The sequence below is a fragment of the Salmo salar genome, chromosome ssa14 (assembly GCF_905237065.1).
Source record: "Salmo salar chromosome ssa14, Ssal_v3.1, whole genome shotgun sequence".
Taxonomy (NCBI): Eukaryota; Metazoa; Chordata; class Actinopteri; order Salmoniformes; family Salmonidae; genus Salmo; species Salmo salar.
This window is the reverse complement of record NC_059455.1, coordinates 25,241,520-25,269,413: the sequence shown is the minus strand read 5'-3', so window position 1 is coordinate 25,269,413 and position 27,894 is coordinate 25,241,520. Positions and strand designations below refer to the sequence as shown.

Here is a 27,894-nt window from a genome sequence, read left to right as displayed (position 1 = left end):
GGCATTCATACTTGCGCTTCGCAGAGCTGTTGTGAATGAAGTTGTCAAGGAAGTGAGTTTGTGTTTGTACAGGACGTACAGCCCCCACCTACCATCAACCAATCATGTAAATGTGGAGCTATACGGAGCTATAAAGAGCCCCTCCGCATTGTTACAACATTTATGAGGTACATGGCGATGCGGTACAGAGTTCAATTTAGCCTCTGAAGGCTCCGCTATTGCATTACACCCTCCGCATTTCCAGAAACACTGTGGAGAGGTTAGTGCTATTCGACGTCCCAAGGTTTCCAGATAGCATGGACCAATGGTGGTTACGTCCCAAGGATCCCGGAAATCATGGTGGAGACTATTTTACTTTCACTTTCATCCACCATCTTCAAACAGCTGTAAAAATTATATTTTTTCACAGTAATTTAGATGGTACAATGATACCTTACATTATTCACCGGTCTGGCTTTTGTTGTCAAATAGAAAGTCTACATTTTAGACTGTTTTGTATTGGCCCGAAATACATTTTCTGTGAAAAAATATTGTGAACCAGTATCATTCCATTACTACTGCAGTTATGTTATGGACATTTTCTGAAAATACAGTGTGCAATTTCTAAATGTAGCTCCTTTAATAAGCTAAACTAGACATTCTGTTAACATATGACCCCAAAGTGATCTGTTCTTGCAATTTGTAGTCTAGGACATTTCAGATTTACATATGATAATTTTTCAGAAAGTAGTTTGGATGTAGTGAACTACCTTTTCAAAGTAACCTTTGTTAAGTAAACTACATTTTTCTTAAGGGTAGTTTAGCTTAACTCCTCCCAATGTGAAGTAATTGGTAGCTTGGTAAACTATATTTTCTGTTCACTGTTCAATCATCACCAAAGGATCTCCCCTTAAACATATCCTTGGTTCAATGCTGTTTAATTGAAGTGAATTTGATAACAGCCAGTTATTGATTGATTATCACTGAATTAAGCGCTCCCCATGATGGACTTGGTTGTACAGTTCCTAGATAGAGCCTACTACACAGTATCATTCGATAGGGAATGTAACACATTTCCCCCCCCAAAAAATGTTTTCTGTCCTCTCATACTGTATATGTCTAGTCTATTCACCTTATTATTGAAAATGTCCATGACATGTAAAGAGCGAATCTTGAGGACCACTCTGCAAGCAGACACATTACAAAGGGTCACATGAACAAATTTTATTTGTCTTGCATATGGTAATAAACTTATTGTAAAACAATAAGTTACTAGTCATTCACTATCAAGTTATGTTGACTAACAATTAAGATGACTATGGTCACATACCGTTAAAACAACCAAAGTATATTGGGATGGAGGGAACATCAAAAAAAGCAGGCAGAAGAAAAATAACTGAGGAATTGACCCTAGAGTTACCTACTGTATATTGTGGTTGTAAGTATTGATTTGAGGATGTGAGTATGATCAAGCTAACTGTACAAAAGAATGTAAGATAATTCCAACAAAAATACAATTTGTTTTACAGATGACTTGGTGGATAAGAGGTGGTGTCATACCAGGGTGTGTCAGTGCAGTAACTTTTCCTGTTTTCCCTGACATCTCAATTATGATCTAACATAAGCCTACTGCACCGTACTGTATTGTACTGTACTGTACATTACTGACAGCAAATGGTACTTTGAAAGGAGGAAGTAAGCCATGATATGACAAAGCTTTCAAGTTATACAAAACCCGAGAACTTGGTACAATAGCTATTTACTTATCATCACCTCATATGTATCCCTACTAGAAATACATTATTTATAGATCTCTATGAACCAGCCAAATTATGTAGGTTTTCGCCTTCTCATAAATGTCTATTTATGAAAAGGCACACAATTCAAAAATGTACCAGGAAATATTACAATCCTGATCTATTTTATCTTAGAAAAATAGAATCAATCATACGAGTGAACCAACAAAATATAATATGGTAGCATAATCTACTTTAAATAGAATATAAGCACAGTAGTTTATATAGTTAATACGCTGTAGTATTACAATTGTCCGCAGTAACCCTCCTGATTCAGTTCAGACTTGTCAGCATCATTTTTCTTAAGCTTCAACAGTTGAGATGTCTACCATTTACTGAGTTGGTCAGCCATGCAAAACTTAAAATGCACAATGAATCAATAAAGATGTTACTTTGTTCAATATTAAGAGGAATTCCAACTAGAGATATGCATGAATTCTTGGATTAGTGCCTTAAAATCCTCCGTCTGTAGAGGGCAGTGCTATACTTTCTACCTGAGTACTGTACTGTATTGGACCTAGCAATCATCCCCATACAATATAAATTCAACTTGACTCATCAAACATCACATACACAGTATTTGTTCCAACTAGCATACATACATACCCAACACATTTTCTGCACTTCTCTAAGGCAGCATTATAACAACATAAATACAGTGAGGAATGTAACAACAGATTTCCTTTGATCAGAATGGATCTGGTACTCAGCATGTCCATTTTAGTGAAGAACTTGAATAACCATTCAGTTGATATGATCTGTATCTAAGTGAATGAAGTGCTGCTGTATGATACTTTTTTTCCCTTAAGAGTAATGGTTGTCATTATCTAATCACTTTTGCCATAGTGTAAATCCTTGAGGTTGCCATGCAATACTTATATGGCTTGTCCATTTCCCATTGCATGGATGAAAGGTTGCACAACATCAGAGCTAAACACAGAAATTAGGGACGTAAGCTCATTCACGAACAGAATATAAAATAGTAGAATATAAAGTATTAGAAAGCAATCATAGATAGCCATGTATAGGCTATTATTAAAACTGTCTTATTGGTCTATTCCCATATAGAATTTCTATATAATATGCTGCACTTTCTTTTTGCTTCCCTGAACTAAGAGACTGTTGCTTGTTCCATATACAGTATATCTCTTGGTTGACTTGATTGAGAACAATGCAAAATCTAAACAGACACAATAACATGAGAAGTAAATTAAACTTAGCAAATGAATGCAAGTCATATCAAGTAACAGAATATGATATGACATTGATACTGTTCCACAAATGATGAGCCCTTATATAAAAATCCCAAAGCCATTCCTCATTTCTCTCCTCAGATGATGTCCTTGTCCCAACACACTAGCAAGCTAAAACAAAGAAACTTGCAATGGATAACTTGCTACGTAAAAAGTCCTGGACCATAATGTACAATTTGTTCATAAATGTCCTCATTCAAACTAGGTAGTTTTTTTGCTCACATTGGAGCCTTATAGTAAAATCCACTGTTATAAGTTCCACGTCTGCACCAAACAGCAGTTCTCATAGGTCTTCAGAAACAGTGATGTTATCCGAAATAATACTTGTCAAGCCATGCAGACAACTTATTATTCAATACATTAGTGTGCTTCTTTTTCTTCTTCATACACAAACAGATAGTCTGTTTCCTCTTTCCTTGACCTTCCACCTATACTAGTCACATGCTTGTTTCACAAGGTGGAGATAGACTTCCATCCAGAACTATGTGGTTTTCCTTTTGGCTGTTGCCTGTCTCTCTTTCCCCATTGCCGGCGATGACCACTTCCTGAGTAGTGCAGTTGAGGGATTTAGGTGACAAAGGGCTGAAGACGGCGGCCCTGTCCATGTGATTTCCGCTATGGCTTAAAATGGAAGGCAGACCTTCTCCCTCTAAGCCCTGGGCTCCATCCTCTCCTTGGCCTGACTGTCCTGGAGACCATGGGCTGGTCACCAGGCCCTGGCCTGGGGGTGGGGAGGGCTGGTATCCTGGTGGAGACAGAGTTGCACTGAGAGACTGAGGGGACTTAGTGCTGGGAGGTGTTAATGGCACCTCTCCCTGAGATTCATTGAAATTGACTTTGAGAGATTTTGTCTTCTGTGGGTTGTTGCCTCTGAGAGAACTGCGGATGCTTTCGACGCTCATGTCAAAGCTTTGATTATCCTCCCCCTGTGACGCCCCCTCTGGATTGCTTGAGACAAACTCATAAAGACCCTCCTTGATGATGGTGGCCGGCTGAACTTTGCCTGTGGTTTTTGGTTCCATAGAGGTGATCTGGCTGAGGTCAAGAGGAGGAGGAGCCCTCCGTCCTGCTACGTTGGGGAGGAGGGAACTGCTTTCTGCCACACTGAACTCCGTAGTGCAGCTGGCGAAGCTGTCCACACTGGAAGGGCTCCTGAGGTCACCCATGGCTCGTTCCTTGATTGGGGGGGGCTTTAGTCCGGAAGACACTACCTTCATTTCCATTACTTCCTCAAGCTTCTGTCCTTGTTCATGTGGAGCTCCAGAGCCAATGTTGGCAGTGGTCGTCATCTTGTTGTACATCTCCTCCAATATCTGGGCGTTCAGGTGCTGTGGGCTGGTTCTTGGTGGATTGACCTTATCTGGAGATCCCAGTTGAGCAACCTCTTTATACCTCGCCTGGGATTTTGGACTAACCTCAGAGTTGCCGTGCCTACTGCTCCACCTATTAGGCGAGAGATGGTTATCCATCGGCCGTTTCTCGTCACCTTTCTCCACCATAACGTCTGTCAGCTCCATACTGCGAGCAAACGCATCCTTCAGATTCATAGAAACAATACTGCCATTCCTCTTGGCCCGCTCCAAGGCCTCTCTCCTCTTGATGGCTTTCTCCTGTCTCTTCTGCTCCCTGTAAAACTCTGAGAAGTTGTTCACAATGATGGGGATGGGCAATGCAATGACCAATACACCTGCAATACAGCAGAGCCCGCCGACTATTTTACCAAGAAGAGTTTGTGGATATATGTCCCCATAACCTACAGTTGTCATGGTAATGGTAGCCCACCAGAATGAAGCAGGAATACTAGTGAATTTTGTGGCATCTTCGTCTTTTTCGGCAAAGAATACCAGGCTGGAGAAAATCATGATACCCATAGCCAGAAACAATATCAACAGACCCAATTCATTGTAACTGCGCCGAAGGGTGAACCCAAGGGACTGCAGTCCAGTGGAATGTCTGGCCAGTTTTAGAATTCTTAAGATTCTCATGATACGAAATATCTGGACCACTCGTCTGACATTCTGGAACTGTAGAACACTCTTGTTGGATTCGGTCAGGAAGAGAGTTACATAGTAGGGCAGGATAGCTAGTAAATCAATGACGTTTAGTGGGCCTTTGCTGAACTGCCACTTGTCAGGAGAAGAGAGGAAGCGGAGGAGGTACTCCATCGTGAACCAGGCGATGCACACAGCTTCAACATGCGCTAGGCTGGGATTGTCATTGAACTGTCCAAACTCATCAACGACTTGTAGCTCCGGCAAGGTATTGAGTGATAATGAGATTGTTGATAGAACGATGAAGAATACGGAGACAAAGGCCAGGAACTGAAAGACAAAGAAACAATTTAATATTAGTCATGATGAGAGAGTTGAAACAACTCCTTTTACATGTGTGCGTATGTGTGTGTGGTGCACATGTATGTGTCATGCGACTAGAAAATGACATAGTATGTGGTTGGATTGATTTCATCATCTCTTGTGTTTCATCCACTAAACAAAGGTCCACTGAACATAGAAGAGATGAATGTTAACATCTGGAATAAGAATTTGAAATAAACAAGGTTCATATCAGCATATCACATTAGCATTGCTTGATATAAAGGATTTCCAACTTTGGGAGATAAAGCTACAATAACAATAAAATGATGTCTTATAAATACATAGACAATCCACAAAGTGATGTCATATTTGTCTGAGGTTAACAGTTTTGATTAAGTAAACAAATAACTTAAGCATTTTGCAAGTGGTTCTTTCATGTTTCAATGTGTTCTCTTGATGAAAGAAAATATCCTCCATTCATTGAAAACAAATCATTGTGAAATTTCAAGGACCATGAATCAAACTGATTACAGATTTGCTGTCTCTAAATCTCTGAAGACTTGATTTGGTATCAACATATATACAAATGCATTATTTCCACCTGACATCGTCTTGCAAGCCTAAAAGAACATACTGGTTACTAATTCTAGTTATCTTGGTTTCTCAGGACTAAGCCTTCCTTACTGAGGTACCAGGAAAACCTTCATTATGCCTTCAGGTGAACAGATAGTGAGTGACATCAATATTTGTTCACATTTAGCATTGCCAGGAGGATCAATAAGAGCAGGTATAAGCAGCTAAAAATCAACCAGTAAGTTGACTGCTGACTTTGCTTAAGGTCTAGTGATTTTCTATAAGTAAATCAACTACCACACCTCAGCTATCACGGTCTTCACAGGGTCTAGGGTTGTTCTCCTCATGCAACCCCTTAACCCTACAGTGGGGTGGTCATATTGGTCTGACAGAGGCAGAGCAGCCTCGTAAGGTGCCCTGACCTCAAGGGAGAGATTTGTTAGTGCATCCATCTAACTGTAAAGTCATTTTTAGTTTTACTATGATATTACTGGTACGTTACTTAGTGACAGTATAGCGACCTAATTTGTCTTATTTATTACACAACATCCTTTGATTAGATGGAGCTGCAACTTAAACTTGTATATACTATATAACCCAATGGGTATGATGATGTGAGCAATACCAGAAATGGTTGTGTAAGGCACAGATGACAGAGCAGAAGGCAATATTTCCTCCCATCCAGCTAAATGTGGCCTGTAGCAGAGGCTCGCTTATGGATTGTTAATCAATGCTTAAAGCACATATCCTGTCAACTCTCTGCAGCACATTGGCCACTCTTTCCTTACCCCAAGAAACACTTAAATCAGGGATATCTGAATGATGGAGGAAACAAACAAATCACCACATCAGTTAACGCTAATTAACAGTATATCGATTTTTGTCTGCCCTTTATTGTATGTCACGGTTCTAAGAAGACTTTGTCACAACGGCCATCTTGCTCAGATTAAATAAGCACTAACATAAGCACATACCAAAGGTTGACAAAGGTCAAACCTGTGAGGTGTGTGTATGTTCACTTTGTCATCAAGACAAGGGCACAGGTTTAGTGCCCTGTGGAAATAGACGCTTATTATATCCCTCTTAGCTATACCTGGTCGGTCCAGCCTCCCTCCCTCCTTCCTTCCACCTTGGCTTGGGTTCCCAAGGCCTGTGACACTGTCATCACATGGGCTTTACCTCCCTGAAACACTCTCTTAATCATGGCTTTAGAGGAGAATTAACCCCAGGTTACAAAGGACTCCGACACTGAAATAGATCTGCATCTCCAACGCCTCTGTAGAAAAAAAGTCAATTGTGATTAGCAGACAGAGACAAAATAAAAAAAAAAACGATGGCATGAGAGTATAGTTAGGGTTGCAAAGGGAGGGGATATTACTTGAAACTTTCAAAGTGTACCAGTAAACTACCAGAATGTTGGTATCTTTCAAGAATTTTATGTAATCTATGACAAGACATTTAGTGGCCCTTTTTGGTATTTCAGATCATCACAGGTGTCTGTAATTATCTCTAGCCCTCTGGGGATTTATCAAATGTAAAATATATTAAATAATTAAATAAAATGATATTAAATTTAAAAAAAATGGAATGTCAAAGCTCTAAAATATTATCAGAAATATAAGCCATCAAATTAGTCAATACCAGGGTTTCAGCATGAAATATCCTTTTAACACACTTTTACAGTGCCTTCAGAAAGTATTTATAACCCTTGACTTATTACACATTTACAGCCTGAATTCAAAATTGATTAAATATATTTTTTTATCACCCATCTACACACAATACTTCTTAATGATTTTTTTTATTTACTGAAAATACAGAAATATCTCATTTACACATGTATTCACATCCCTGAGTCAATACCTTGTAAAAACACCTTTGGCAGCGATTACAGCTGTGAGTCTTTTGGGGTAAGTCTTTAAGAGTTTGCACACCTGGATTGCACAATATTTGCCCATTATTCTTGTGGTAAAACCTTTTTCAAGCTCATTGGTTGTTGACCATTGCTATTAATCCATTTTCAAGTCTTACCATAGATTTTCAGGCCGACTTAAGTCAAAACTGTAACTAGGCCATTCAGGAGCATTCAATGTTTTCTTGGTAAGCAACCCTAGTGTAGATTTGGCCTTGTGTTTTAGGTTATTGTCCTGCTGAAAGGTGACTTCGTCTCCCAGTGTCTGTTTTAAAGCCGACTGAAGCAGGTTCTCCTCTAGGATTTTGCCTGTGCTTACAGCTGTATTCAGTTTATTTTTATCCCCCCCAAAAACTCCCTAGTCCTTGCCGATGACAAGCATACCCATAACATGATGCAGCCACCAGCATGCTTGAAATATGAAGAGTGGTACTAATATGTTGTGTTGGATTTGGCCCAAACATAACGCTTTGTATTCAGGACACATTTTGTGCAGTAATACTTAAGTGCCTTCATGCAAACAGCATGCATGTTTTGGAGTATTTGTATTCTGTAGAGGCTTCCTTCTTTTCATTTAGGTTAGTATTGTGGTTGTGGAGTGACTGGGTGTATTAATACACCATCCAAAGCCAAATGAATAACTTCACCATGTTCAAAGGGATATTCTGTGTCTGCTTTTTTATTTTTTACACATCTACCAATCGCTGCCCTTCTTTGCAAGGCATTGAAAAACCTTCCTGGTCTTTGTGGTTCAATCTCTGCTTGCAATTCACTACTCGATTGAGGGACCTTACAGATAATTGTATGTGTGGGGTAAAGATATGGGTTAGTCATTCAAAAATTATTTTAACCACTATTATTTAACATGGAATGAGTCCATGCAACTTATGCGATTTATTAAGCACATTTTTACTCCTGAATGTATTTAGGCATGACATTACAAAGGGGTTGAATACTTATTGACTCAAGACATTTCAGCTTTTAATGTTTTATTGATTCCTTGTTCTACAAACAAAATTATACTTTGACATTATGGGGTATTGTGTGTAGATCAGTGACACAAAATCTCAATTTAATCCATTTTAAATTCAGGCTGTAACACAACAAAATGTGGAAAAGGTTAAGGGTGTGACTACTTTCACAATGGCACTGTATATATTTCACAATGTCAATATGTATTTGTTCTCAATGTTTTGGTGTCAAACTGGTGGCAGTTGAGAAGAAAAGTCAATAGTTGCAGAGTTAATAGAAAATAATACCATTATTGATTAGATGCTATTTTCTCTTAAACCATATATGGTCTATCTACTAGAAACTCATGGACACGGACATGTTTTTTTATACTATATATGAATACATCTTTTTACAAGTTATTCAAGTATAAATTGCCAAAATTACGATAGATTGCCATAGATTTTCTGTTAATTACCAAAATTACTGAAGATTCCACTAACTTTGGTAAATTACCGGAGCTTTGCAAACCCTAAATACACTATTGTCTGTTGGAGATTCAGTCACACAGACAGTTGCCAATTTAATTTCAATTCATCTAAAATATGCACAGGTGTTTGAATGGGAGAACTAATGACGTAAAAAGACAGATCCCTCATTGCAGATAATGCAGTTAGGAGATAGCAGTAACATTTCCTAGCAGAACACCCCCCCCCCCTTTCCCCTCAAGGTGTCAAAATAATTCTACAGGGATACTGGCCCATGTTGACTCCAATGCTTCCCATAGTTGTGTCAAGTTGGCTGAATGTCCTTTGGGTGGTGGACCATTGTTGATGCACACGGAAAACTGTTGAGCATGAAAAACCCAGCAGCATTGCAGTTCTTGACACAAACCGGTGCACCTGGGCCTGGCACCTACTACCATACCCTGTTCAAAGGCAATACACAATCCATACACAATACACACATACACAATCCATGTCTCAATTGTCTCAAGGCTTAAAAATGTATTTTGATCCTGTCTCCTCCCCTTCATCTATACTGATTGAAGTGGATTTAACAAGAGCCATCAATAAGGGATCATAGCTTTCACCTGGATTCACCTGGTCAGCCTATGTAATGGAAAGAGCTTAATGTTCTTAATGTTTTGTATAGTCAGTGTATATTGGTATATCCCAAACAGGCCAGGCCATACTGTCGTATTTAGCACAGAAAGATTTTCACTCGACAACCTTTCTGTAGTGCTGCAGGACATAACGTCACTAACTGTAATAACTGTGACCGCCCTCTGCTCATCTTCAAGTGCTTTATGCGAACAAATTGTCAAATGAGCAATACTGTACGTGTGCAACAAAGATGTGAGAGCATGAGCTTGAGTCTCGAAATTGGCACAGCAGTGTTATTAGTCCTTTAAAATATGAGTGCAATGAAAGTGAAGGGCAGTCTTGCCAGGGACGAATGGGGGAGAGCTATTGACTGGCTTGGAGAGCAAATGATGGGACTCTTGGCCTGATGGTTACACAGAAAAATCCCTTTCTGGAGGGGTTTCCCTCATCCCATGAAGCAAACGCAATTATAGACTTTATTAACTGTCATATATTCTTTGTTATTTGAAACATAAATATTATATGTATAGGCTAATACATGCTAACTTTGAGTCTCTAATCATAGCCCATAGCCATACAACCATACTGTATGGATCGTAATGAGTTTCATTAATCAATTATCATACACCATCAGCTTTCTATACACAATATACTGTCTGGCTGGCATTTTTCAATGAAAGTTTCCATGGGGGTGTTTAGAATTACAATGTTACAATGTTGACCGAAGAAGAAATATCAGATTATTGGTTGATTCTTCCTGTTGAGGAAAGAATGAGTAACCACTTCTAACCTCTCTCTATCCTTACTATAGATAGCCTCCAAATCCTATTATAATTATCCTGAAATGTCCTCCTCACAGAGACAAGACAACGCAAGCACATGCAGAAGCTCCTATACTTATGGCCCTCTGGAGGACAGGGGGTGGGGGGGTTATATTGACTTATTATACCTGCATCTACATATAAAGTGATGAAAAAATGATTATAATAATAAAAAATGGAGAGTGTCCATAGCTGTGACAGCCTGTCGATGCCATGTGAGTTGCTGACAACTGCCTGCATCTGCTGCCAGCTACTTCTGAGAAAGCCTCCTGCCAAGACGAGGCAAAAAAGAAATGAGCCACAACTGGTGGTAAAACATAATATATAAGTTGGTTCCACTTATAAAGTACCATGATCCATACAAGTATTGGTAATGTTTTTTTAATTTTACAGTGCTGTTTTAGATGGTATTTGACAGGTTCTTACTACGAAATGATGTGGTAAGTAGAAATGGGTTGGCCTACTGTACTTCCAGGTGTTTACCTGTTATTTACTTATTGAAAATAATGTATAATTCAACACAATCAGTAGCTTCCTACAATTAGTACAATGATAATTGTACTTGGTTTTAATATTAATAAGGTGGAAAAAGTTAATATGCCAGAACTATGTAAGAACTATGTTACTACATAAGTAAATCCCAAATAACCCAAATCATTGGAAAGATATCAGATGTAAGAACATTTCAAAACCAAAAAAATAAAAAATACAAATGTTCAACTGAGAACACATTAAAGAAAGGTGGCTTGCTATAGAGCTTTACAGAGAGAGACGTAGAGAGAATCTGTCATTATGTGATGCAGAGGTACACTCTTAGAATAAGGGTTCTTCGGCTGTCCCCATAGGAGAACCCTTTTTGGTTCCAGGTAGAACACTTCTGGGTTCCATGTAGAACCCTCTGTGGAAACGGTTCTAAATGGAACCCTGCAATCAAAACCTGTAACCAAAAAGGGTTCTTCAAGGGGTTCTCCTTTGGGGACAGGCAAATAACCCTTCAATTTTACTGCAGTGGGCTAAATCAGGGTCACACAGAGTGTTTCTTGGTAGTTGTAAACAAATCTACATTGAAACTAAAGTATACACCTCACACACATGGTTCTGGGTTTAAAAAAAATAAGGCACCTGGACCATGTCAGATATAGAGTTGAAATGTATTACATTTTGAGTTTGCATCCCAATATTACACTTTATATACATCACAGAAGACTGAAAAATAACAAAACTGTTTGACATAGAAACATTGCATTTTCAGCGTTTATAAAAAAAGTGTATTAGTTACAAATTTATGACAAATACTATATTAAACTTTTCACGCGTGAATTCCAAATATCTCTAACATGCTGACCACACCGACAGTGTTGCATGCGTGAGCATTGAAAAATAAATGTACACATACATGTTATTCAATCATTTCAACCAAACTGCTCGCGAGCATCTGCATAGCCAAGCGCTAAAATAGAACTTGGTTCTATTTTATATGCTTGACAAGCTGGAAGTCCCGCCTCTCCCATCTCCTCATTGGTTTTTAGGAGCATATACCCACGTGGGTGATTGAAAGATGAAGGAGGTCCACACTCCAGTCCAGTTGGTTGCAGTAATTTATCTTAAAGTTGGTTGCCAACACCATATAAAATCCACAGAAGAAGAATGAACTAGGACAGATTACCAGATTGAATTGTGGATTAATTGTCGGAGTAGAGCTAAATGTCCATGAATGTTTCATGTGTTTTGACCTGTCCCCAAATTAATCAGTTGGCTCAGAGTTCTTTTTGATATTTCAACCTGCGTGTCCTGATCGCATCTGGTGTGGTTGGACAAAATCAAGAAGCCCACGCGGACACACGTGCGTGCCCGGTGTAGTCAACATGTAATGGTCGCCCTGGCATGAGTTTTTTTTTTAATGCAGGTGATGTCAGAATCCACTCACTGTTTCAAAATGTGATTGTTAAGCAACAGGACAGTTAACCCGCGCTGCCCTCAAACCAAGGTACGCTGCCTGCTAGTTATCTATAGGCTGTTTCAAATTGTCAATTTGAAATTATTTTGTAACAAGTTTGATTTTGCAACAATAGTTTGAATTGAGGTGTGTTCGGCCTCCTCGTTAATTCACATAAGAATTAATGAGGAGTCACCCATGTCACTGTTGCAGACAATTTATGTTTGAGGCTTTACTGAGCCGGACAAACTTCTCTCTTCAAAGAGTGCCCAAGTACTTCTCTCGTGTTTCCCCAGATCAAGTATGCAGACATATGCGCATCTCTAGTCAGAACAGGCCTTGAACAAACTTTTTCCCCCTGGCACATTTTCTGGCTGGTGCCCGCATTGCCTTCATTCTTGTTTTCCTTACAAATAATAACTTTGGACATGCGTGCGTGTGCGTTCCTATCAAAGTAAGTGCCTTATTTTCTGTAAATTGTTTTGTCGTTTCTACTGCGCATACCACATGTATGTATGGAGGATAATGTATTTACTGTTTTATTCATGTTTCCAAGTACTGGTGACAAATCATGCATTCCAATTCTTGCATAGATTGTAATGGTGTGTGTAAAATACTTTTATGAAAGTTGTACTGATTATGATGAGCTACTGCTAAGCTATTTGCCAGCTCAAATCACATACACATGGTTAGCAGATGTTATTGCGAGTGTAGAGAAATGCTTACGCTTCTAGATCTGACAGTGTAGCAGTATGTAACAGGTAATATCTAACAATTCCACAACAAAACCTAATATCTAACAAATTCCACAACAAAACCTAATACACATAATCTTGTAAAGGAATGGAATGAGACTATTTAAGTATAACATATATGGATGAGCAGTGACAGAGCGGCTAAGATGCAATAGATAGTAAAGAATAGATAGTGAAGGATACAGTATACAGTATATACATATAAGATGACTAATGTAAACATTATTAAAGTGGCATTATTTAAAGTGACTAGTGATCCATTTTTTAAAGTGGCCAATGATTTGAGTCTGTATGTAGGCAGCAGACTCTCTGTGTTAGTGATGGCTGTTTAACAATCTGATGGCTTGAGATAGAAGCTGTTTTTGTATCTCTCTGTCCCAGCTTTGATGCACCTGTACTGACCTCGCCTTCTGGATGGAAGCGGGGTGAACCGGTAGTGGCTTGGGTGGTTATTGTCCTTGATGATCTTTGTTGCCTTCCTGTGACATCGGGTGTTGTAGGTGTCCTGGAGGGCAGGTAGTTTGCCCCCGATGATGCGTTGTACAGACCGCACCACCCTCTGGAGAGCCCTGCGGTTGTGGGCGGTGCAGTTGCCGTACCAGGCGGTGATACAGACTGACAGGATGCTCTCAATTGTGCACCTGTAAAAGTTAGTGAGGGTTTTCGGTGACAAGCCAACGTTTTTTAGCCTCCTGAGATTGAAGAGGCGCTGTTGCACCTTATTCACTTAAAAAAGGTATTCATAGAAAGTGTTGGTGCTACATACTGTGTCGGCTGATGAAATAACATTGACCATCTTCCGGGTAATGCCCTCAAAACAAAAAAGAGGTGCTGTTGCACCTTCTTCACCACACTGTTTGTGTGCATGGACCACTTCAGTTTGTCGGTGATATGTACACAGAGGAACTTAAAACTTTCCACATTTTCCACTGCTGTCCCGTCGATGTGGATAGGATGCAACAGCTCCCTTTGCTGTTTCCTAAAGTCTACAATCATTTATTTTGTTTTGCTGACATTGAGTGAGCGGTTATTTTCCTGACACCACACTCCGAGAGCCCTCACTTCCTCCCTGTAGGCTGTCTCGTCATTGTTGGTAATCAAGCCTACCACTGTAGTGTCGTCTGTAAACTTGATGATTGAGTTGGAGGCGTGCATGGCCACGTAGTCGTGGGTGAACAGGGAGTACAGGAGAGGGCTGAGAACGCACCCTTGTAGGGCCCCAGTGTTGAGGATCAGCAGAGTGGAGATGTTGTTTCCTACCTTCACCACCTGGGGCGGCCCGTCAGGAAGTTCAGGAACCAGTTGCACAGGGTGCATCGTCTGTGGACCTATTGAGGCGGTAAGCAAATTGGTAGTGGATCTAGGGTGACAGGTAGAGTGGAGGTGATATGATCCTTGACTAGTCTCTCAAAGCACTTCATGATGACAGAAGTGAGTGCTACAGGGCGATAGTCATTTACGACAGTTACCTTAGCTTTCTTGGGAACAGGAACAATGGTGGCCATCTTGAAGCATGTGGGGACAGCAGACTGGGATAGGGATTGATTGAATATGTCCGTAAACACACCAGCCAGTTGGTCTGCGCATGCTCTGAGTACGTAGCAAGGGACGTCGTCTGGGCCGGCAGCCTTGCGAGGGTTAACACGTTGAAATGTTTTACTCATGTCGGCCACGGAGAAGGAGAGCCCACAGTCTTTGGCAGTGGGCCGTGTCGGTGGTATTGTAATGCCCTCAAAGCGCGCAAAGAAGTTGTTTAATTTGTCTGGGAGCAGGACGTCAGTGTCCGCAACGGGGCTGGTTTTCTTTTTGTAATCCATGATTGTCTGTAGACCCTGCCACATATGTCTCGTGTTTGAGCCATTGAATTGCAACTCCACTTTGTCTCCACTTTGTCTCTTGATTGCCTTTCGGAGGGAATAACTACACTGTTTGTATTTGGGCATGTTTCCAGTCACCTTGGCATGATTAAATGTGGTGGTAAGTGCTTTCAGTTTTGCGCGAATGCTGTCATCAATCCACAGTTTCTGGTTAGGGAAGGTTTTAATAGTCACAGTGGGTACAACATCTCCTATACACTTCCTTATAAACTCGCTCACCGAGTCAGCGTATTCTGTACGTCAATGTTATTGTCTGAGGCTACCCAAGACATAGCTATGTGTAACACCATGTTTTTGACATCATACAACGCGTCTGTCAGACCAAAGATGTTATAACACAACAAGGTGAAGAGATGGTTCAATTGACTGACTTATGGTGCTTTCAAGACAACTGGGAACTCTGAAAAATATGAGGTCAAATCATGATGTCAGTGATCTTCAGGTCAGAATGTCAGAGCTCTAGAAAGAGGCCAGAGTTCCCGAGTTGGAATTCTGAGTTGGATGACCGTTCAAAAAGTGGCCAAACTAAGTTCATATATTTCGGGCAATGGGCGAAGCCATCTTTGACTTTGACTTAGTTTATTTGCTTCTTATAGTGAATGGCATTCTGGGATTAGGGAGTTTTCACTTGTCAAACATGGCTGCCATCATAAAGAATTTAGCTGCTGTTAGCTTCGCTGATACGTGTCCCTTTTCTAAACAATATTACATTTCTCCCTTGTGCTCACCAGATATGTGGTACATTGTTAACAAGTCAAACTCTTAGGTCGCTAACTTATGTTTTGTTATTTTGTCAATGCAACCTGTTATTTAGATTGGTTTATGGAATGAGTTTGGCTGTGGATGTGTTCCGTATGATGCTTGGATGATGTTTGAATTGATCTTTTACAATAAATGGTGAAATTGAGGAATAGAGTTGTGAAGGCACAAATATGTGACCGAACGCATCCAAGGGTAAATAACATTCCACCTATGAGGCCACTAGAGGGAGATTTGGTCATTTGACTGCAGGAAAGGGTTCAGTTCTATATAGCCCCTTTTATTCTAAGAGTGTAGGGAGGGATAAGACAAAGCCTCTGAAAAGCCTTGGCTGTAGGAATCGCGTGACGCAGGGATTGTCTAGGGCATGTCAGGATGAGCAACCCATCAGGCTACAGTCGTGGTTGCTGAGGTCAAGTCAATGGTCATCCAGCATTATGCCTATTGGCTGTGATGGCAGAGCTGCTTGAGGTCTCATTGGTCAACTGTGACCTGAACTATCACCCACCAGGTGGATCAAAGTGCAAGTGCAACACCCACTAAAGTGGCATAATAGTTGGCAAATAGTTTGACCTTTGCATCTTTCCACTTTGGTCTAATCTAAATTCATGCTGCTTCACGTAGAAATTTCACAGGGAAATTAGTGATAGCCTTGAGTGACTTGAGTTGCTCTGTACATGAAGAAACAACACAATGGCAAAGACTACGCTGAAAAGTTGGACTATTTCACAGGCAGGACACTGAAGTCAGTATTCAACATTATACACTTAACAACTTTTCTGTGAAAACCACACTAGTGGGCCACTACCATGTGTCTTTGTCTTGTCTATGACACCACATGGCATTTACACCATTCATTGAGACCACTGTGCCTCGTTCAGCAAACGCCCTATAGATTCTACCCTCACATTGCTATGTGATATACTACCCAAGCACTTAATACAGAGTAATTCACTCATGGGCCTTGTGCGCGTGTGGTGCATTTAGATATAGTCCAGGTAGACAGACATCACTGGTGAGGGTGTGGGGGTGGAATGAGCAGGATTAGCTTCCTCCTGACCTTATCTTTAGATCTGCACAAACTTAATTACATGAACAGTGATCTGGATACAGAGAAATAGCTAGCCTACGTCTTGAGATCTCCAGGGCAGGGCATGCGTGTACACACAGGGAGGGAACGCCAAAGGATCATCAGATACTCAGCCACAAGAATGCACCTTCATGGCTAAGGTGTAAGAGTCTTCTTTGATACGCTGTGTAATAGTCATAAAACACCCGTATTGTTCTTCTCCTGCAAAACATTCTGGGTGGTTTTCCTGACAGACAATATTTACCCACTAAAAGAGCACAGTCTGACAAAGCTCTCATTAATTAAATAACTGCAAATGACAGAGCTTTCTCTTTGGCCATGGAGCTCTCAGTGGAGTGGAGCAATTACCATTGAAGCACATTTGTTGTATTTTTATTGAATATGTAAAAAGGAAATAATAAGGTGAATCAATAGACAATGTACAGTATGTCACCTTCATTACTTTCTCAAGACAGATATCGCTATGGGTATCTACAACAGTTATTGTAGAGTATTTCAGGATTCATCTGTAGTCTACAGGAAATATATTTTTCACAGCAATAACAATTTACTATTTTCCATATAGATCACATATTTTTCATAGAAAACAACAGATTAAAAAAATAAGTTCCCTCTCTGGGGCAAAAAAGTAATTTGAATTTGAGATCAAGTACAGTGCCAGTCAAAAGTTTAGACACACCTACTCATTCCAGGGTGTTTATTTTTACAATGTTTTTACATTGTAGGATAATAGTGAAGACATCAAAACTATGAAATAACACATATGGAATCATGTAGTAAGCAAAAAAGTGTTAAACACCCTTTGCCTTGACAGCTTTGCACACTACTGGCATTCTCTCAACCAGTTTCATGAGGTAGTCACCTAGAAAGCATTTCAATTAACAGGTGTGCTTTGTTAAAAGTTAATATGTGGAATTTCTTTCCTTAATGTGTTTGAGCCAATCATTTGGGTTGGGACAAGGTAGGGGTGGTATACAGAAGATAGACCTATTTGGTAAAAGACAAAGTCCATATTATGGCAAGAACAGCTCAAATAAGCAAAGATAAATGACAGTCCATCCTTACTTTAAGACATGATGGTCAGTCAATGCAGAGAATGTCAAGAACTTTGAAAGTTTCTTCAAGGGCAGTCTGATGAGTCCAAATTTTAGATTTTTGGTTCCAACCGCTGTGTCTTTGTGAGACGGAGAGTGAACGGATTATCTCAGTTTATGTGGTTCCCACCGTGAAGCATGGAGGAAGTGTGATGTGTGGGGGTGCTTTGCTGGTGACACTGTCTGATTTATTTAGAATTCAAGGGACACTTAACCAGCATGGCTACCACTGCGTTTTGCAGCGATACACCATCCCATCTGGTTTATGCTTAGTGGGACTATAATTTATTTTTCAACAGGACGATGACCCAACACTCCTCCAGGCTGTGTAAGGGCTATTTGACCAGAAGGAGAGTGATGGAGTGTTGCATCAGATGACCTAGCCTCCACAATCACCCGACCTCAACCCAATTGAGCTGGTTTGGGATGAGTTGGACCGCGGAGTGAAGGAAAAGCAGCCAAAAAGCGCTCATATGTGGGAACTCCTTCAAGACTGTTGGAAAAGCATTCCAGGTGAAGATGGTTGAGAGAATGCCAAGAGTGTGCAAAGTTGTCATCAAGGCAAAGGGTGGCTACTTTGAAGAATCAAAAATATTTTTTGATTTGTTTAACACTTTTTTGGTTACTAAATGATTCCATATGTGTTATTTCATAGTTTTGATGTTTTCACTATTATTCTACAATGTTGAAAATAGTCAAAATAAAGAAAAACCCTTGAATGAGTAGGTGTGTCCAAACTTTTGACTGGTATTGTAGATATAGGTATGTTCTGTATTTAGAAAATGCCCTTTGGCGATTTTAAGATCCAACAAGGGAATCCATTCGGGAGACCCAGTCTAAGAGCTTTGAGTATTATACTCTGCTAATCCACATTTTCATTATAATATGCTTTGACAATAAATCCCTCAAAACACAGAAATCCCTCAAAACATAACCCTGAGTGTGATGATTGATCATGGCTCAATCTGAGCATGATGCTCTATGGTTATGAGTGGCGGAGATATCCAATATAGTACGTGAGAGGTGGGACCGCTGGACAATGGGGCTAGTACGCTGGTTGAGCTGCCTCAGCTGTGTTTCTCTCTGTCCCCACCAGGCTGCATGCATGTGTGACCTGGACCGGCATGGTGCAGTCCTTGGGAACATCTGGCTACTGAGAGGTAAGCAGATTAATTGAAAGATCTGGATTTTCCTCATTAAGCCCTGGCCAGTGCCTTCCTCCCACTCAGTTACGTTTAGCTCTTGGGTTGCTGCTAAACTTCAAACAAAGGCTCCCAGGAAATGCACAAAACATTGTCCTGGGAAGATTGTTTGTAGAGGTTCAATCTGGCAGAACACAGGGATTTGTTCCAGCTATAATCTGCGACAGGAGTTTGGATTTACAACGACATCGGAGAGGAAATTAAGACATGTGGAAGGCAGAGAACTGTGGCTTAACACAGCTGTTTGAGGGGACTCTTCATCAAAATAATGACTGTATCACAAGTGTTATGGTTATGACATAAAAGAGAAACACCACTTGTAAAATTTCATGTAAACATGATGTGCAAATAACAGTAAATCCATCAGTCAAACAGTATTACGGTTCCACATTCACCTCAAGTACAGTAGCAATATTGTCATCATAACTGCCAAAGGCAAAATGTAATTTACTAAAATAATTAATTGAGATGAAAGTATGCCCGTAAAATGTATGCCAGTACACAGCCAGCAAAAATGAATCCTACAGTATATAAAATATCTATTCTGAGCCAATAACAAAATGGCTGACATACAGAGCCTACTTCCTCTGGGGTATACTTGTCATACAGCAAAGAGCTCACAGTTTATAAATCTGATAGACAACAAGACAAAAAGGAAATACCATCTCAATGCAAAGGATGTAAGGACTGAAGGTTAGATTTCCTCTGACAAAAGTCTCGGAGGGGAAACGAACTGAGCACGGAAACTCAAGAACATCTTGATCAATGATGGGGTATTTATGGAAAAGTGACGTAGGATATATTGGATTAGCAGTGTTTTTATAGGTGAGATGTAGCTGGAGCCAACCCACCACATTTGTCACGGAGAATCTGCTGAGTAAGGGGCACAGCGGAGGCGTGGCATTTCAGGACATTGTACAACAATAGCAACTGGAAAATGGTTATATAGCCTACATAAGACCATAACTTAACCAATATCAAGCCTTGTGTGTTTGTGTATGTGTGTGTACATGTTCACTATTGATGAGGGATGTACCACTGGATTGGAAACCAAAAATATTAGTGTTTCTTAGCAATGCCATGACTCAATTATCAATATACAGTGAAAATGCATATAGACACTCAAAAATGTATCAATATAACATTGCAGTATGAAGGGAATTTGCATAGATTTCACAGTTCATTACTATGGTCAAAGACACCATGCTATTACCCCACAAAATAGGTTTTATTTAGACCATGTTGGCTCAGGCTATGGTCTTTGACTGTGATCTATGTAGACCAAAGCCCACTGGATTGTGTTCAGTTGGTTGGTGAGGGTGTGATGGTGTCTCTTTGTGTGAGGGGAGAAGGGAGAAGGCCATAATTATAGTAATTAGTCAAATACATGTGCCTGATTGGTCATCACGATATACAGGCCCACCAAAAGCTTGGTAATTTAGGTGACATGAACATGTGACATAGATTCAGACGACGTGCTGAGTGGCAACCTGTACTTCAACACAGCATGTAAACTGAACTGATATTTATGTCCAAGGTATTCTGTTTTAGGGACAAACATTGGATGTTGCAATGGCCACGTGCTCACCACACAGTATTGCATTGAATGGAGAAGAGCAGACTGCCACAGCATCACAACAAAAAAACAACATGCGTATGTCATCTGCTGATGCAGAGCTCATTTGCATATTACTACATTTTCGATTGCTACCCACTACATAAATAGACTACTCAACTCAGGGCAATGATTTCCAACTATAGTAGAGTGCCCAGTTCCTTTCATGTGCCATTGTGCTGTAGGCCTACAGCCTGCCAACTGCAGTCAAATAAATCATATCACACTCACCACCCACAAGACACGCAATCAATTGTATGATTTCTCAAATAAGAATGAAAAATAAGCAAAAAAAAGTACATTTAAAGTACGCTTATCGATCGCATGAGCTTGACTTACAAAAGTGTTTATTGAAGAGGATCAACTGACTCATTCAATCGTACACCTCCAAAAATGAGGAAAAACTAATTTACAATAGGTCAAACTACAAACAGTTCACCTTTAAGACTAACCTGAGAGCGAAGATACTGTTTGGCATCTGAGTAATATTGAACATCCTAAGGGTCACTGATGATTAAGTCTAGCTCTAAAAAGGTCCAGATGGACCCTCTGCCATAATGGAATGAAATTCTCTCAAAGTTGATATAAATCTAAGATAAAAATGGGAGTAATTATTTGAAAGGTTTAACCAGCAGTTTGTAAAAAGTAAAGGGACGATTCATGCTTTGAATTTTAACAACAGTGGAATGTGAAGGGCATTTTAAATTAAATTACTTAGCAACACAATGCATATATGAAGTCAGGGCCGTGCAAAGATCTCTTGAGGGGCAGGTGTAACATTTGTTTAATAATGTTTAAGACTTGTTGAGCAGTTATGACTTTCATTATTAAGTTACATAAAAGCAATAGATGGTCACATCTTAATGTCTAATTAAATGTAATATATTTAACACACATATTTACGACAACTTGCAGTTAGTGGGTTCAGAACAACAGCAAGAAAAGGACACTTCAGAGACAGGAAGGGAAAAGGGACATGTGCTCTGCACAGGTAGAGTCCGATCTGTGCACGTGCCTGTATAAAGTGACACAGGATGAGAATTGATGGGCTTATTTTTTCCTGGTTATGGCTTTTAATATTGAGGTAGTTGCAGATAGAGGAGAGGGGAGGAGGGATGAGACAAGTAGTTATATAAAGGGTGGCACATTACCACACAGATGCAATTTACATTTTCCTGCGCCTCGCACTGCCATGCTTATATGAACTGAACTGCCATGCTTATATGAACTGAACTGCCATGCTTATATGAACTGAAGGCAAAATGGATTATGCTGAGAGGAGCAGTTTACTTGCCAAGACTCAAAATCCCTCATCCCATATATCAATAACAGGATAACATCCTTGGTATAATAATGATTCAACTTTGCCTGTGTGAATATACTCCCATGGCTGCCGAATATATAAAGAGCACTTAATTAAATGCTCTGAGTTGATCAGGTCCCCATGTCAAAATTGTGACCTTTCTATCCAGTGGGTAAATTGAGGTGGATTGAAAGACATCTCTCAAAAAAGCTAAAACGTTGGGATACAGTTTTACCATGCACAAAATTCCAATCTAGCCAAGGCTAAGATAACCCTGTACAACTATAGTGCTTGTTCCAGACCACAGCTATTGAGCCACATGAGCTAGTGAAAAACCTGTACCTTTCTTTGAGAACAATGCCCTATGACCCATATGACATTATCAGCTCCAATTGAAGGTCAATCAATGTAAATGGGTGAAAGAATTTTAAAAAGGAAACGCATCAACAACACAATTGGGAAAAACAATTCTGCTATCCAAGCATTCTGTCTAACCTGCCAAATGGACACATTTAACTAACTCAAGCTTTTTAAGCATTCTTCAAGAGTAAATTGAGTGTGATAAGGAAACAAGCTCCTGCCATCTGCACAATCTCACAGTCATTAACTCAAATTAACCAGGGGACCCTCAACCTGTATCTATTCAACAAGTACTGAAGGAACTCATCATGAAGCGAGAAGGAGACTACCTGTACTTCATTTGTTAATCTTATAGCAGCAGCAAACCCAACTCCAGTAATTGATTAACAGCTCTACCGCACACGTGACCCCTGGCCAGGCCGACCGGCATATTGCAAACCTAGCTCACTGTGAGCCAGACGGTGTGCAGCCTTCGCAACAGTCTATTTGCAGAAGCAGCCAGGGTAAAACCCCCAAAGGAGATTAAGTCTCACTTCCATGACTCCCTACAGTACTGAGCCGTACAACCAGGCCTCAGCAAAAATAGGGACACATACCATTATGTAGTAGGCCTACCGGTATGAGTTCCTGATGGCTTTTATAGCATATAAAAGTATGTTAAAACTGACAGATATTTAAGAACGGTGTGTAGAATGAAGGAGTTGATGACCAGTATGCCCAGGACACAGAAAACTGTAAACACTCACATGGAAGTTTCACATGTTCTGTGTCAAGAAGTTACTCATATTCACAAAAGTTTATAATGTTTGGTTGTATCATTGAAAACCACACAATACATTTTTGACACCCGTTGTAAAGTTGTTTCCAATAATTTCATAATACAAATGTAGATTTGATAAATATACCAAATCAAATACTGTACTATAAGTAATAAACTGGAATAACATTTTACAGTAATGAACATCCATTGAAGCCTCCCAAAATGATGACTTCTAGAGTAGTCCGTGAGGTAACTTGATATGGTCAATGCAAGGCCCCTTTCCATTCCTGTCAGCAGTTGTGGGTGATGTAATGACAAGCGCTTGAGTGGATACTGTGTCATTGTGCTGACTCACAAAATATGATTGACTGGGAGCCAACCATAACATACTGCACTGTTGTGACAGGCCGGGTACAACCCATTGCCGCTCCTCCAGTATATCACACCTAGGAGGAGTTGGCGGTGCACACAGCCACTGTCCTTCCCTGTGCCTTTTGCTTTTCCATGTCTTTCTCAGGTCAAAGGGGGCAGCACACCCTGGGATCAACTCTGTGCTTTAAGCACTCCCTAATCCCCATGTGCTAGCTAGTGCTACCCCCATGCTTCCTTCTGCAAGCCAAGTGTCCGTCAAGGGGGGGTAAGGGATGCCCTTTCTTACTTCACTGTTCACTCTATCATTACAAATCACCAAGCTAATTTCACAAACACATTTGGTTTGGTGCTACTATACCTATCTCTGGATAGTCAGGTTTCAATGTAAATATAGTACAGGTATGTGAAGGAGGACATGTTTCAGGGATTGGAGCCCATCAGCTTGAATTACATGATGTTCATAGTGGCTCAAATATTGCACAGGGACAAAGTGAAATCAAAAGGATTGCCCAGTTGGCAGTCTGTTGAGTGTCCTGCCAGTTTAGTGAGGCAGGATAATGGGGACTGACCAGTACTTGTGTGAGCCAACAGTGGGTTCCCCTGACTATCTGTCCTCTTACCTCCACCACCTCCTCCTAAAACGCTTTCCTATCAGGCCTACTCCTAAAACTCCTATAAGACATTCTCTGCACCTCCTCCAGAATTAGGTGACTAAATGTTATTGAAGAAATTAAAAACTTGCACACTGCGCTTGACGGTATCACTTGTGTTTTTTAGCAAAACTAAATGTTCTGCTTATCCCTCCCCAACTACTCTCCATAAAACTCCAGCATGGTCCTTCAGAAAACCGCCTGTACTGTTTATACCATTTGAGGTTAGCATCTGTGTGAACCATTAGATGTTTTAGATTCTGCCCATAGAGAGGACAAATGTGCAATTGTGGGAATACAATGCATTATACTTCCCCACTCTAGAAAAAAAAGATAAAAGCATGCACATTAAAGCTGTTACTAATGGGTTGACTACTTTCCTTGGCCTGAATTCTGGGAAGCTCAGTACACATGGTATACCATTGGGATTGTGTACGCAAGACAAGAAATTAAGTTGCTGTCTGCAAAATAATATTTCACATTAGACAGATTCATATAAGAGCCTAGTCCTGGAGACATAGTTATTTGATTTAACTTGAACATGAATACAAAACCATAATACCTAACCTAACACTAGGCATTTAGTGCCCTAGTTCATATTCATCCCTTATTAAGCAACTGATCACCCTATACTGAAATGAACTAAATGTATTTAAGGATGCAAAATACTGTGTATCAATATGTATGATATTATTAATATATATTTTTAAGTGTATCATATCATCTGTACAATACACAGAGCAGTATGCACTAATCACACATGCACCATAATCTTCTGGGTTCTTTCTTATCTGATTACTTCATAGGTTAAAGGAGGATTAAGCTGCTGGGGGCACAATACTCTCCTCCTGAGTTGGAAGGAAGGAGGTATCTAAAGAAAAACTCAATGTGGAACACAAGATCTGTGAATAAAACTATCTGATCAAATTCCATATATCAAATTCCTGATATATTGAGATCTACTTCATTCAGAGTTTTTCCAGCAGCTGAGCTGGAGTTGAAAAGGGGTTAAGAGCATAGGCTCTATAGTACTCCACTACTTCACAGCAGCCACTTTAGGATGTTTGCCATGAGGAAAATCCAAGATCATAAATTATGTTTAAATCAATAAATTAGAGAGATTCCTGCATCAGCTATGACACCATGGGATGGGATGGATTTGGACTGACCCACAGTCAGTAGGACTAAACTTAATTCAGGTCAATGCTTTGGTCTTACCTTAGCAGCAAGAGAAGAGCTAGGCTTCTCGAGGAGGTCCCACAGCTTCTGTCTCTTGTCAGGACAGCAGCCTTCTTCCGGCTCCTCCCCATCCTTTTCTCTGAGAGACTCGGCCTCCCTCCTCAACTCCTCGTTCATTTGCTCCTTCTTCTGGTGGTACCTGGCCTGGCAGCAGGACTCCAGGTAGATCTCGTCTATACCCCAGTAGTCAAGCTCCTGGCCGAAGGACAGGGCGCACATCTCCTCCATCATGTGCAGCTTCCCTGTTCTGTAAAAGTTCAGAATGGAGGAGAACGCTCCTGGGTGCCTATCAAAGAAGTACTCGTTATCAGTCAAGCTGTAATCATCGCAGATCTCCATTAAGGTTTCGTTGGTATTGCAGTCTCTGAGTTTACCCAGCCTGGTCCTGGGGAGACGGTCCAGTGTTCTCCATAGGACCTCGTGGACAAGACCCCCAACATTGATGCGGACTCTTCTGGATCGGGCTTTGGTGCGGATGATATCGATAGGCTCTGGTGGGAGTGACCCTACAGGACGTAAGTTGCTTTTGGGGATCCCAAAGCCAGCTCTCTCTGCCATGATGGTCACAGTTCAGGTGTTCTGATAGGTCAGGAGGAGGTCAGGTCAAATCCACTGACCCCTCAGTTAGGAATGGGCACACCAACTTTGAATGTGAGATAAACTTCAAACCGGTTGCCCCATGGCTTCAACTGAGAGAAAAAAAAGAAAAAGAAAACAGGGACACTAATTTACCCATTAGTTGATGACAAATGTACATCTGGATACATTATCCTGATCGTGGGGACCCACAGGGTGTGCAGGCTTGTTTCAGCCCAGTAGGCCTCAACTAATCATCACGCCCTTGACTATTTCTATCAGGTCTCTTAGTATAGCAAGAAAATCCAGACTGAATTCAACTCCTTAGCTGGCTACTGGAACAAAATTCTACACACCCTGTGGTCCAAGACCAGGATTGAAGAACAATATAGCCAATCCAATTAAATAAATGGGATGTGAGCTCAAGGTATTGCAGAACAACCCTAAAAAGTGATTCTTTATAAAATAAAAAAGGATTGAATTTCTCTATAGCATTGAAGGCAATAGGCCTAAGCGTTAATGTGATTGTGTAGGCGTAAGACAACCACAAATCCCACTGCAAGCATGCTAGCCTATTACACTTAGCTAGGCTACAATACATGACTTGATAATAGCCTCCAGGCTATTTATACAGGAAGCTCTAGGGCACTCAGTTGCACTAACTTACAGTAGATGTATCACATGGAGGGTAAATGGTACCCAACTCCATCTTGATACTGTAGGTCTTGATAAGGCTGTGGTTGTGATTGATGATCATAGCCTAGGGTAAATTCTGATAGAGGTCACATAGTTGTACTTTATCACCCCAAGGTTACTTATGTAATATACTGCTTTGAAGATCAAATGGAACCAATATACGATTGGTTATATTACACAATATACCATATTCATTCAGTAAGCTTAACTTTTCAAGCATCTTATCAATAATCACATCCTGACTTGATCCTGTATTTCACTGTAATCAAACAATCTATTTCACATTTAGGCTATTATTAACATGTTTTGATTTTACACAACCTATCATTAAATAATAGATCTGTAGATAGGCTAAAATATGATATATTATTTTTAAACAACATTTCAGAAAAACGTGAAAGGTGAACATTTCAGATTTTTTTTCAAACACTATAATGTAGGCTAATAACAATCCGTCTCCTACCTTTTTGTATCACTTTACCTTTCAAACCAAACTCCTCTCCCCCGAAAATAATTGAAGAGGCAGGTTATTCGTGATTAGGCTACCCTCCCATCAGACTAGTACCGCAAGCCGTCTGTAACTGGAGTCTTCCACATATCTTGATCAAATTTGGAAATAAACAGACAAATATCGTCCTCGTAGTGAGGAAATACTACTACCAGTAGTAAAACTACAGATCACACACTCCATGGGGATATGGTAAAAGAGGTTGCCCTCGGATATCGAGCATGTAAAAAATAAACGGATGAGCGCACCATGGGGCTATCTGCATAGCAAGACACACATGATCGACTGAAAGCGGTGAGCGTTCTTTCCACCCGCTGGCTGCAACACAGCCCAGAGGTGAAAGCTAATTGGATTGAGTTGTACATCACCAAGGACAGCTCCAGATCAACGAGAACA

The 27,894-nt window shown here is 40.3% G+C and overlaps 1 protein-coding gene across 2 annotated transcripts; it reads right to left on the bottom strand.

The window, feature by feature from the left end:
* Positions 1–1,188: 1,188 nt before the first annotated feature.
* Positions 1,189–27,894, bottom strand: LOC106569230 (potassium voltage-gated channel subfamily B member 2). 2 transcript variants are annotated; one of them, XM_014140389.2, is made up of 3 exons: positions 27,454–27,894; positions 25,698–26,407; positions 1,189–5,349 (listed from the first exon to the last, which is right to left on the bottom strand). In XM_014140389.2, exons 2-3 carry the CDS (start codon positions 26,274–26,276, stop codon positions 3,466–3,468), a joined length of 2,463 nt encoding a protein of 820 aa, XP_013995864.2. In that variant the 5' UTR covers positions 26,277–26,407; positions 27,454–27,894; the 3' UTR covers positions 1,189–3,465. The 2 variants fall into 2 exon arrangements, with proteins under 2 accessions (XP_013995864.2, XP_013995863.2); XM_014140388.2 differs by having other exon boundaries at positions 27,472–27,894.

What these genes read in the sequence shown, in the direction of transcription:
- LOC106569230 (XM_014140389.2), bottom strand. Translation starts at nt 26,276, where the DNA reads ATGGCAGAGAGAGCTGGCTTTGGGATCCCCAAAAGCAACTTACGTCCT. An exon ending in GCTCTTCTCTTGCTGCTAAG is followed by an intron (nt 5,350 to 25,697) that starts GTAAGACCAAAG and finishes TTTGTCTTTCAG; the next exon opens with TTCCTGGCCTTTGTCTCCGT.